General features: G+C 35.5%; 1 protein-coding gene across 1 annotated transcript in view; it reads right to left on the bottom strand.

Moving 5' to 3' along the window:
- Positions 1-12,889, bottom strand: part of LOC144666765 (methylcrotonoyl-CoA carboxylase beta chain, mitochondrial-like) — a 51,806-nt gene extending 38,917 nt beyond the window's left edge. The window contains exons 1-6 of the mRNA XM_078528151.1: positions 12,658-12,889; positions 7,418-7,484; positions 5,747-5,831; positions 3,636-3,737; positions 1,704-1,831; positions 371-483 (exon numbers count right to left, since the gene is read on the bottom strand). Coding sequence (XP_078384277.1) covers positions 371-483; positions 1,704-1,831; positions 3,636-3,737; positions 5,747-5,831; positions 7,418-7,484; positions 12,658-12,792 — 630 coding nt within the window. The 5' untranslated portion in view covers positions 12,793-12,889. The remainder of the gene's footprint in view (positions 1-370; positions 484-1,703; positions 1,832-3,635; positions 3,738-5,746; positions 5,832-7,417; positions 7,485-12,657) is intronic.
- Positions 12,890-13,089: the final 200 nt, after the last annotated feature.

Below are 13,089 nucleotides of genomic sequence, written 5' to 3'. Positions count from 1 at the left end.
AGGCAAATGGCTGGCCATTTTGTTTTTTTTTTAGTGACCTTCACAGCAAATTTATTCATTGGATTATCAAACTAATATTCTGTGTGTATTCTTATTCCTTTTGGTGACAAAAGTCATCAAGAAGATCTTATGAATGGTTGTGGGGCATTACAGGAAATAGTGGTCCTCAACTATTGAAGAGGAGGAGGAGGAGTAGAGACAAAGGCCCTAAAGCTAGCAAAAATTCCAGTGACAGTCAGTAATGAGGAATTCAGAGTTGTCCCACTCCAAGTGGGGTGGTGTAGGGAATGGCAGCATACAAAATATACACAAAATATATTGCCAAATCCTTTAAGTTGGCATGTCTTTAAAGTTTCAAATTTATTTCTACCTGAGTGATTCCTGTGGAAGACATGGTTGCTTGATTGTAAAATATCCTTCCAAAGTGGAGTTTATCTGGAAAGACTTCAGCCTGCCTAGGAAGATTAGCTCCACCTGAGTCAACTAAATCAAAACAGAGAGAATTGAGTGTTTTATGGTCAAACACTAAAACAGTTTACAAGGACACTAAGAAACAAACACTCCCTGGTATAAACATTTCCACGCATTTCATCCATTTCCATTTGTGTTATGATTATTTCTTAGGTAACTTAAACACGACCACATCAGCTATGCTGTAAATTTATCGTGTCTAAATAAAATATATTATTATTATTATAAAATAATAAATGTACATGTGCATGAAAACAGAACCAAAATCATTAAAAAGCCTATAATTGTAAACAGCTTCCATTGATAGAAAAGATAGATGACTTTATACCATGTATACATGTATAAATTCTTTCCCCAGCTGTCTTTTTGTTTTGGTTTTATTCTATTTAACAAAATAGTTTAAATCTAAAAATTAAAACCCATTATTACAAAGATAAGTTAATTACAAATGTCTCTAAAACATTAAAAAGTAAATAAAAAGCTAGTAAATAATGTTACATTTTCATTGTTTGACATGCATACTGTAATAATGAATTTAATGCCCCTTTACCAAAAGGCACCCTCTTTCTAATAAGCTTCCCCTATTTAACATGTTTTTGTCAATAAGTACCCCTATTCCAACAATTGATTAACCTCCAACAACACAATATTCTATTTGCTCTTCATCCTGAAAAGCAGTCTTTTTTGGGTATTAATTATTGTTTGCTTGTGGCCAGACAGTACATATATTTTGCTGCAAAAAATGAGGACCCTTTCTGTTTCACTGCCTTTCTTAAGTTTTTGAAAAACAAGCTCGGAATAGACAAACAGAAGATTGGAGACCTAGTTACTTTTTAGTTACTTTATAGTTTACTTTACCTAGCTACTTTATAAATCTGTAAGTTGTCAATTTGTATTTTGTATTTTGTTTTATTTTATTTTTTGTAGAAAATAAATTGTCTATTGTTAGAAAACTAAAAATAAATAAATAAATAAAATTACATACTAGTAAGAATACTTAAAGGTACTGTACATGCATGTACACTGGCCACTCTCACATACATAATTTATAAGTAATTTTGTAGCATTACATGTAATAGTACATGTAATAGCATTTCTATGCATAATTAATGAGTAATAAATGATTTTAAAATAGCATTTGGCCAGTGACTTTGTAACTGCAAAAATCAATTAACAGTATTAATTTATTACAATCTATAAAAATTAATAAGTTTTTGTCAGGTTACACTCACCCAGGTAAATACAAGGCAACCTATTTTCCCGGGCAATTTCTTGAGCTCTGACATGCTTTTTAACTGTAATTGGGTAATATGTTCCTCCTTTGACAGTAGCATCATTAGCAACAATCATACACTCCACTCTGACAAAGGAGCAAAAGTTAAATAAGTAACAATAAAATGAACAGACATCTGCACCATCACTCATTCAATCTCCCATAAGAGGTGTGCATTTTGTCAGAAAGCCAAGTGCGAGAAAACCATTTTGCAGAGAATAAAATTACCAACACAAAAAATGTGAATACTCAAATTATGTTTTGGCCAAACTTTACTATGTGTTAGTAAATAATAATTATTAATGTACTACAGTCTGGGACAAATCTGTTGAAACACTTGGCAAATTTCTATTGATTAAGCTAGCAGGCCAGTCCAGTCATTTCAATCAAACGTTTTACCGAGCGATCCCTCAAATGGCATTAAACATTTAAACATGTATTCTACCGCTTGTAGTGCTGTGGACATAACAAAATTCTTTTGCTTTATTAAACTGGGCTAATTCTGACATATAAAGCATGCCAGTGGAATTTCCCTTCATTCCTGGAACATCTTGTTCATTGCTTCCACCAGTACATTACATGTAACTCATTGTAAACAGCCCCATCTTGTTTACATAACTAACTTGGCCCAAAACCTTGTTTTTTCCCCCGACAGGAAGCACCTTAGAAGTCCCCGTGTAGGTAGGTAAAATGTGTGCATTCAGTGAACGGACTCTGCAAGCTCATACAGGCTTTCGATTAAATTGATTAAACGGATTCTTGTTCGCCTTGAACATGCTTGTTAAATCGAGACCTTTCGAAGATAACATTTGTGCGGCCCACAAAATGTGTAGCAAAATGTTCTTTTACTGTCTCGTAGAATTGATCACGTTCAGCAAGTTGTAAGCCTCAAAAGATTTTGTTCGCATTTCCACCGACAGTGCAGACCAACATGTTTATCTGGACCTTTTTGTTCTTTTTCAGCAGCAATGTGATAACACTCGAAGTGTTCGATCCATCATTCCCACTCCTTGGGTTTCTTTGAATCTAATTTTTCTGGTAAAGGTATTTGAGATAATGCCATTTCAATGCTCTCAGCTGGGTTATTCTTCATTTTCCGATACTTTTGATACCATGTTAAGTTTTTATTTAGCACATTGACTGATCAAGAATCTAAGTGATTGTACAGTACAATGCATACATTTTAATAGTAAATAAGATCCATTACACATGATGTGTTAATCAATAACTGCACAGAAATCGTATACATCTTACGACGAGTAATAAACAAAAGTGTGAACTTTGTCATGCATTACAAGGTTATTCTTTTTGCAAACAAACTGTCAGTTTATTTGATCCAAAGAGTGGTTGAATAAGAATCAAAAATTGTTTTCTTGAATCTTTGAATTTGCCATATTTTGTTACCCATAGAATTGTTAATAGGCTTTATGGCCTAAAAATTATTGTACTGGTAAGTTTATTTCGAATTTTAAAGCTGGGAAATAAGCTTGCGTGTTGTCACCAAGAACAATGTGTTATATGTTATTTTTGCTAGGTAATATACATGCATTCGACTTGAACTTGTGAATTTTTTAGGAGTAATTGTGTCACACAATGCAGCAAACAATTTACTGTAGTGACATACATGTACATGGCACAATAAAATAGAAGCTTTATTGTGTAGTCTATCGGCATCAATAGTTAAAGGCGGAAAAAAGACTCCACTAATAGATTGTTGCCATAATAACAAATTATGAAAAGGTGGGGGCAGCTTAGTGAGAACTATTACTTGTTAACAAGAAAATTTGTGGAAAAAATTTACAGCTGCATTAACAGAACTTTTGAATTATCCCAAGGATCTGTTATGCATAAGGCTATGTGTGCCATTTTATGTCTTAAATTTGCAACTTACCCTGACACTCTACCAATGCCAGTTATAATGCCCCCAGCAGGTACTTCTTCACTGCCATACAACTTGTAACCAGCCAACTGAGATAATTCCATAAATGGGGATCTACATTAAAATAATTATTTTATTCAAAGCAGTTCACAGGCAGCCCAAGCTAACGATAAGAGCCACAGCACTCTAAGACTCAATTTATAAGGATTTGTATGGGAATTAAACAACTTTGTTTTACCATGTGTAAATTGGAAAATTTAACAATAAAAATGACTTACACTGTTGCTGTGTCATGTTCTTTCTTGTTTGCCAGCTCCTCGAGCCAATTCGAAGTGATATGGATAAGTAATTACTTTGCGAAATTTTGAGCATGTGTACTTTATTAACCCCTTGCCTACCAAGGACATATATATACGTCCCCTCTGTTGTCACGCAACGACCCAGGACGTATATATATACATCCTCAACTAAAGGACGTCACTGAGAGCCTGGTTGAAGCTATTGCTGAAACTTTTGCCGATCGCGACTCTGTTGTAAGCGATTTAAGTCACAGCGAATTTAAGCCAAGTGATTCTGAAGAGTCTGCACATAAAAGAAGAAGGTGGAGAAGAAGAAGCCTCGATCGATCAAAGAAATTGAACCTCCAAATGCACATGGTCAAGGAGTTCGCCAGGGAGCTGTACGAGTCAAACATACAGTAAGAGAATGCAGAAAAGGGAGAATAATTCCTTTAAATGCTAAATCTATATGTACTTTGATATTTTATCTGAAAAGATACCATTGCTTAGCCAAATTTAGAATCTCATTAAAAATTCAATATGGCCGTCAGTCGCTTTGTGCATTTGGCTCTGGTAGGCAAGGGGTTAAATATTCCCAAGGCTGGAAACTTTTTTCGACATCATCTCACTCGAAGCGAAATATCTTCCGTAAAATTGGTCAAAAAACGCTACAGAATTTCCCACACCATAATCTCTGGTAATTTTTCTTTCCTATCGTTGTCGCTTTGGTTCCGAGTGTGCTAGTGAAGCACAGAAAATTCTTACAAAGTGCAATTTTTGCTTTTCTTGTTATGCACGGCCCATCAAACAACACACAAAATGGCATCAGGTCAACAAAATTTTTCGCTTCAACACAGCAACAGTGTAAGTCAATTTTATTTATAAAACATTCGAATTTATACATCGTAAAACAAAATTGTTTCATTCCCATCAAATTGAGTCTTAGAGTACTGTGGCTTTTATTGTTAGCTTGGGCTGCCTGTGAACAGATTGAAACATTTTAACCATTTAGAGATTGTGTGTTTCACAAAAGTTATAGCCAAGTAGAGTGTAATTTTAACCTTATAATTATACAGCATTTGGATAATGGATAGACAAAGGGGCGTTTTGTGAACTATCTTTAGTTAACGCTAAGCTTTAATTCTCAAGAATAAACAAACTTTTATAAGTGACTAAACATGTGTCACATGCATGCATGCAAATGAATGCAAGTGAAAAATCTAAATTTGAAGTTCGAATTTCATGGAGAGGTTTAAAATTTCTTTCCTACTAGAATGATTAATCAACTTGTGGTAAAAAAACAGTTGAAACACACTGACATGTTGCCTGAGAAAAATAATTCAGTCTGAATTTGGGCTGAATTTTTTTTCAGGCTTTCTTTTTGTCTTGTTAAGTTGAAATATACATGTAACTATGAAGACATTTAAAGAAGAAGATATTTTAAGCCGATCTGTTTTTCTTTTCTAAATTTTCAGTGACATCTGTTCACCTTCATCAGAGTTAGTGAAAGTTTGTTGGTGCTCGCGCTACCAATCTGTGCGTTAGTGCGACATTTTAATTTTGAATTAACGGCACATAAGCGCGGGGAAAAGCTTTGCGTTCGTTGATAGCATTGCTGTCCAAAGTGGAGTGCCACGACTCCAAGAAAAGCCTCTTGCCGTAATTGATTACACCACGCTTGAGGACATTCTTTGTTCCTTTACATTATCACATTCATTTAATTTCCTCTCCTACATGCAGTGCACATCATCCTCTTTTTCAAACATGTGTACTCATTATCTTGCAGCCTCTAATACATTTCTACTAATGAGGAACAGGGTTTTAAAAGGAGAAAATAACACATACCCAGGATCTAGCAAACAGGATATTCTGTCCCTAGGTAACATTTTTCCTTTTGAAGTGTGTCTCTTCCTTGCCTTTTCATCTCCACCTTGGAAAATGACATATGACAGGTTAAATCTCACATTGTGAACAATAAGCAAAGCCTAGAATTAATGTTTTAAGCTTTATGGTCTCTTGTAAGGCTTCCTCATTGCCTCCTTAATTTATCTTTACCTTAATTGTCATTAGCACTTTTTGTGCATTAATTTCTGAGTGGTAAAATAAAAATAAAAAATTAATAAATAATAAGCTTGTATAGTGCAAATATCAATATTAGATATTTTCATTACTACTTATTAAAAAAATATATAAAATGTTAACTACATCTGTATAAACACTACTACTTATTGTTAAAGGTAATGAGTTCCAAAGGTGCGGAGCAGCTTCATAATGATCACCTAATGCTACATCTGAGTTCTATATTTCACTGGCTTTAGTAACAGCCCATTCCTATTAGAGCATAACATGCCTTAGTTTATAATTTATGAAAAAACCATCAAAAAATAGCTTCTTTCTTTTTATTTATATTGTGAATTGATCAGCTCCTCCTTTCTCCCCAGTCCCAGGCTGCCAGTGAATGACTTACAGTATTTTGTTTAAAAATGGACGAGTAACCAGGATAAGTTATGAATTCGTTAAAAATGCCTTGTTAAAGACTGCAGACTGGTATTTGAAAGCTTGTTTTTATCTTTAAATTTTTAACCAAAGATCGCTTTTTTGATCGTTATTATAATGTAAATCTGTACAGGGTGTGTTTCAGTTAACATTGGAATTAGAAGATCTGAATGATTTTGTTATGGATATGGCAGTCATCTGAAAATATATCATTACATAACTAATATTGGAGTAGATTGTAGTAAAAAGAGCTTTGATCAGTTCCTTTGTTATATGGTGTACCTGTTTAATTTGTTTATCCAGGCACCTAGCCACATTGCCCCTCTGTTTTGCTTGACTGTATGGATTTCCAGACCAGAAGCATGTTCAAATTTACATACTTAGCAGTTTCAGTACATTGGTCACAGAGAGTTTACAAACACGGTGGTGTTGTCTGCAAATACACCTCTTTCCAAAATGGCTGAGAAAACCTGTGTTCTTTTGTCTTCACGTTAATTGGCCTTCATTGCCTCATTTTAATCCAAAAATTATTTTGACTTCTGCAGACGCGATCGAGGCCACGAAGGCCAATTACCATGAAAACAAAAGAATAAAATGTGTTTCCCGCCATATTGGAAAATGGTGTATTGCATTAGTTTTATTTCTTTTTTTGCTGATGATAGAATCTTTGATGAAATTGTTTTTTTTTGTTTTGAAATAATAATTAAATTGAGCCAATCTATAAATTATGAAAGACACGTCAAGCGAGTTGGAAGTTGAATAAGATGAGTGATAAAATGCATGATAATGGTTTTGTTTGGTTTCTTGTGTTTCTAATTTTTTTTCAACGATTTATTCTTGGCTGTATAGAAATTGTGCTCGAAGCGCTTTGGGTTAGGAAGGTTAGCTATGTTTACAAGGCCTTACATGTCTCAAGCCTGGATATTTTGACAGGAGTCTCAGGCTTGGAAATCTTTAAACAAGGGTCTCGTCGTCTAACAGTCTCAGACTGACCATTTTAAGCCCCTTCTTGTACCCTACCTTGTTTAATTCTGGCAACAGTGTTTTGCAAGTCTTGAACAGCAGCAGCCATTTTTGATTTGTTCTCCTGTTAACATATATAATAATAAGCACCTGAACATTAGGTTTGCAGTCATACCTTTGTTGCTATGATATGTAGTTTGGAATGGAGTATGTAGCCAAAGAACTCCAAAACTAATCACCTTTGTGGCAAGGAGTGTCCCTTTTCTAAATCCATGCATGACTTCTTTACTTATAAACTGAAATGTACCATTCTCAAAAGTTCTAAATGCAAACAGCAGTTAATGACATGAGGCAACTTTAAGCCATAGGTTGAAACGTTTTGTACCATTTAACAATATGTACAGCATTAGACTGGGATCATAAGTTTTATGACATTACTCTGAACACAAATGAGTGACTAGAAATGAATCACCTGGGACTCTGCTTAATTCTTAACTTTCAATTTTTAACTTTTAATTTTCTATTTTACATTTTACATTTTTCTTTAAATATTATGTTACCTTGTGGGTTTACATACTAGAAATAAAGACAAGTTCATTTTGAGACTGAAAGTTGATAATTATATGAAATAAGGGCCCCCTTTCATTAGCTCCCCCCTCTTGCCTAAGAACATAAAATAAGTGCGTGTGTGCTAATTTGAGCATTTACGGTATATACCTTGATAACAACTACTAACTGCGCAAATAAAAGAGGATTTCACCAAGCACATATTTTTTCTCTTTTTCTCCCTTCCCCTGCTACAAAATTATTCCTTCTTTATCCATCCTGTCCCTGCAACTTTTTTGTATCCAGGCTTTACCTTCGTAGAACAATTCTGGTAACAGAAGTTCTACAGGTTCTGTAGGTGGCCCCGACGATTCCAATCAATGAGAATCAATAATCAATAGAATCAATATTTAGTAATCAATTAAAATCAATAGTAATCAATTGATTGATATTGAAAGTATTCCCTGTTTCTACAAGGAATGCCTTAAGTCCTGGACTACTTTGATGTAATGGGATAACGAAACTTTAAACCGAGTGTACGTTAGAACAGCCAATATGGAACAATAAACTTATTTGCATCCAAAACAAATCGGTCTATTACCCAAAGCTGATAAAGATGGGAATTGTAACAATTACGAATAAGCTAACTGAGTCAGGAAACTTCCTTGGTTTTAATGAGTTGAAGCAGAAAGAAACAACATTAACAACGGCTAATTACTTTCTTCGGTTGGGAATCATTCACTTTTTCCCTTGCGAGTGGCAAAGGATGATTAAGGCACGCAATATCAGTTAATCTTCTTAACCCACACAGCCAAGGAATCTTCATTCCAATCAGCTACATGTCAAGCTTGATGAAAATAATGTGGTTCAAATTCAAGCTTTAACTAGTAAACAAATATACAAAAAACTTGTGACCAAGAGAACAACAGAGCCAACCAGTAAGGCCAAGTTTACAGCTATCTTTTCTGAAAACAATCTGGACTGGGCAAACAACTATAAAATTCCGTTCAACTCAACACTTGATACAAGAACCAGAGCGTTACAAAATACTTCATAGAATTCTTTTCAAATTCAGCTCTTTTTAAGATAAAAATATCCATCACTCCTCTCTGAAACTTTTGTGGCTTGGAGAGGGAACCCAAACCCTTGAGCACATCTTCGTGGATTGCGAATTTGTGAAATCATTTTGGGAAGCTTTCACCGCTTGGGTTAATTCCCAAGGCATCGTTCTTAATCAACCAAATGACCAAGAATTATACTTGGAATAACAGGAAATAGGGACGATTGCAAGCTAGTTAATCACCTTTTAATCTTAAGGAAACAAACTATATTTTATTGTAGACAAAAGAACCTTTCTTACCAATGATTTCATTGTTTCAGCTGCGTGTGCAGCGCATTATAGAAAGTGAAAAGATAATAGCCACTAAAAGAGATAATTTATTAATACAGTTATCAAAGTGGGAGAAAGTTGTACCTTTTTTAATTAATATATTAGTTGTACTCATGTTTGTTCATAAGAACAGATATTGAATGGTTTTTAATAGCGGAGCTCCTAAGCGTAGCACCATACCCATGAAAGAAGGAATACTATCGAAATGAGTTTTCATCGTCAACATGGATAGCGGCATGGTTCGCGGGCGCATACGTACGGCGTACATACATACATACATACGGAGTCGCGCAACATGGCGGCCATAGTTTGATGGTAGAAAGAGTGAAGCAAAAAGGCCGTATAAAGGCGGCCGTATAAAGGCGGCCTTTAAAATTTAAAGAGGTTTGAAAAGAAAAACAAGAAGCAATGAAACAAAATGTGGCTGAAAATTACGTGTAGAAAGTAATCGACCGCCAAAAAAGTGGACATTGAGAGCCATAATCGATCGATGACTTTCGTGTCTATCTGTAAAGCCAGCATCGTACATGAAGGAGCATTCGAAAGCTTAATCGGGTTGATATAATAAACAAACCATTTTATTGCTACGGGGTAAAAAAAAAAAAAAAAAAAAATTGACCCTCTGGGATTTGAACTCACGACCTCCCGATCCGCAGACTGGCACCTTACCGATTGAGCTTATCCGACAGACTGCGTAATTCACGTTGAATATATCCTATATTAATGTAATAGATATTGTGGAGTCTACTAAACTGCTGCGAAACTATAACAGGATCGCGAAACTATTTTCTATTGCTAGAAAGCAGATAATTTACTGTACTCTAAAGTAATTTTTCGTGCCATGAGTAATGATTTTGCCCCGCTTTAAGATTATTATTTTTGTCGTACTGCTGACATTCAGTTTAACCGTGAGCTATTTAAATTTGTCTTGCACCTATAAACCGCCATAAACATTAGTACTTTGGTCGCTTATTCACTAGAATGAAAACATTGTAAGCTCCAGTGAAAATTAAATAAATGGGGAGCTCCGCTTTTAGGCGTGCCTAAATCTATATATTAGAACTATATTTGAAATGACCAAAATATGGTAAATTGTATTTTAGGTAATATGCAAATAAAGTGCTATTTCTCTGGTGTTCATAAATGACACAGGCTTGATAGCCTGCGTAGCAGGCGCTGTAGTTTTCAGTGCGCGTATTCTTGCGATCGCGCACTCTTTTAAACACACTAAAAAACGTACACAGATGTCTGCTACACAGGCTACGAGTTTGACAGATTGATAACTCTTGACAAATCTTTCTTTTCAACGTTAAAATGTCACAAAATGTAGGCAATAAATGAGGTTTAATCACTGTTTTTTAAATACAACAAGCGATGGTTAAAATGTTTCCGTCCACAAAAGTGATAGTTGCATTTCAAGAACTTCTTATAAATCAAGTCCCAAAATCAAAACTGCTAACTAAAGATGCTTTTTTAAAAATAATTTTGAGTAATCAGAGACAGTAATGCACGGGTCAGATTTCAGTCTCGCATTCGAAGTGTCATGTTCAGTTACGCAAAACTTGAAAAATTTGAACAGAAAACAAAACTTGAACAGTCAAGGATTATTTGGAGACAAAACTTTTATTTTAAGTTAACATTACATAATTTTGAGGTTAGAAGCAAAAAACGTTTGACTTTCTTGTGTGTATGACATGCAGTAATTTTAAGCCTGGTTTTTACTAGCGACGCAAGCACAAGCGCAAGCACAAATGCAAGCATAAGTAGTTTGTGCCAAGTGAAAACGAACGTGGACATAAGCACAAGCACATTAGCATAAGAATATGATGTTTACAAGTTAAAAGGCTCCGTTCTCGACTCCGTTCTCCCTGCAAATATTGTGGCAGAAACTCTCAGAAACTCTCTCTCCTCTACTCGTGTGACGAAGAAAGTGAAAGCAACTAATAAAGGAGAAAAACGATACATTTGGGATTATAAATATTTTTAAAGAAAGCATTCGTCTCCGTTTTTTTCGCTACTCGAGTCCGCGCTTGGGCCATTTTGTTTTTTGTCTACACTTCTCTGAACATTCTTGAAAAACGTTTATCAAAATCAACCGCGGCCTCTGCGACTTTGTTCAAATGCTGGAACGAGTACTTTAATTGGCTAGACACGGCTAGACGTAAACAATTTTCTTGTGCTTATGCGATGTTTGTTTTCACACGAACGCAAGCACAAGCGCAAGCACAAGAAAAGGAAAAATTTTGATCCTTGTGCTTGTGTCGATGCCGTTTTCACGATGAAATAAGAGCTGTTATGCTTGTGATTGCGCTTGTGCTTGCGTCAATAGTGAAAACCAGGCTTTAGTGAGCGTCGCTTTGTATTGATGTTATTCCCAGGCGAAGCGAAAAATGCATGCCATGATTTGGAATAAATCATTGGTCAAACAATTACTATAAACACAATCAACACTAAAAGGTAGCATTTATCCGACTTCAGCATTCTCATAAGTCAAGAAAACTCTATTTGAAGTCAACAGTCCGCTTTTGATTTTCATGTCTCTCTTCGATCGTTAATCAAAGGACTCCAAAGTCGAAAGATCATTTCATCGCTTTGAAGACCTTGATGTTCATTTTTTCGGCGGTCGAATATTCTGTAGGGTATTCTCTTTCGATTTATAATTCCCTAAAGGTGTATTGATCGGTAAAGGGATGAATGACCACATTAAAAATTTTAACAGCGAGCCACATGGACGCCATTTTGGACATTTGCTCTCTAGCAAGGAGTGAGAGACTGGGAACCAGTTGGGAAGAACAATACAACCCAAATATGGTCAAAAAAAGTCCCTTACGCAGAACTTAAGATTTTCTCTGCCTATACACTCATACGCACACGGCTCTATGATTCTGCCGCCTCGACAGCCTCGCCTCTTGGCTCGGCTGTCTCGTTGGCAATAACTAGTAAAGCTTAGATACTCCGTTTTTCTCTGTTTCTTTCTATCAATTGATGCTTGTTGTAATTGTCTAGTTTTAATTTCCGTTGTGATTATAATTTGTTTTTCTTCTTAATAGTGTAATTAGTGTAGCAATCAGTAATAAATTTGTTTTAAGTTCAATTTATGTTATAAGCTGTAATGTATTTGTTTGCGTTGTAAAAATGTTTTTGTCAAATAAAGAGCATAAATTATAAAAAAAATATAGAAAATCAATAAAAATCAAAGCCGCAACGTTGAGTGATGGTACACTTCAGAATACCCGGCCACTTATTTACATGTCATTGAATAGGAATAGAATCTATTGTGTTATGCCTCGTTCCACAAAAGGTCCCGACACATGTACATGAAGTGGCCGGGTATTCTGAAGTTGCTCCAAAACTTGCTTACCTCAAATTCAGGGAAATTCTCAGTAGCAGTTCCAATGACACTCGCCCTTGAGAGATCATGGTATCGATACCTCTGAGCTGCCAATATTCGATAGATTTGTCTGCCGCTTTGCTGTAATATCCTTGAACTCCTCATTTTGAAGAAAATCAAAAATTATAACGAAGGAAACTTACACAAACTTATCGTCAAAGTCGTTCGTCCGGTCGTTCGTCCGCCATTTGTGCCACGTGAATGCGAATTACTGGCCAGCGGTGCTAACAAAATAAGGGTGATACGTTATGTATGAGGACTTATATTGTTCCGGGCGCATATGACCACTCGAAAGCGTTGCATCATCATCATTGTTCCTTTTCACCCCCTTGGGAGCATAGGGCGTCCACCAGTTTCCTCCAGCGTACACGGTTCTTTGCTAGTGCTTTGGCTCTTTCCCAG

This window comes from Oculina patagonica, chromosome 9, assembly GCF_052425735.1.
Source record: "Oculina patagonica isolate OP01 chromosome 9, crgOcupat, whole genome shotgun sequence".
In the NCBI taxonomy this organism is placed as follows: domain Eukaryota; kingdom Metazoa; phylum Cnidaria; class Anthozoa; order Scleractinia; family Oculinidae; genus Oculina; species Oculina patagonica.
This window is presented reverse-complemented; position numbering and strand designations above follow the sequence as displayed.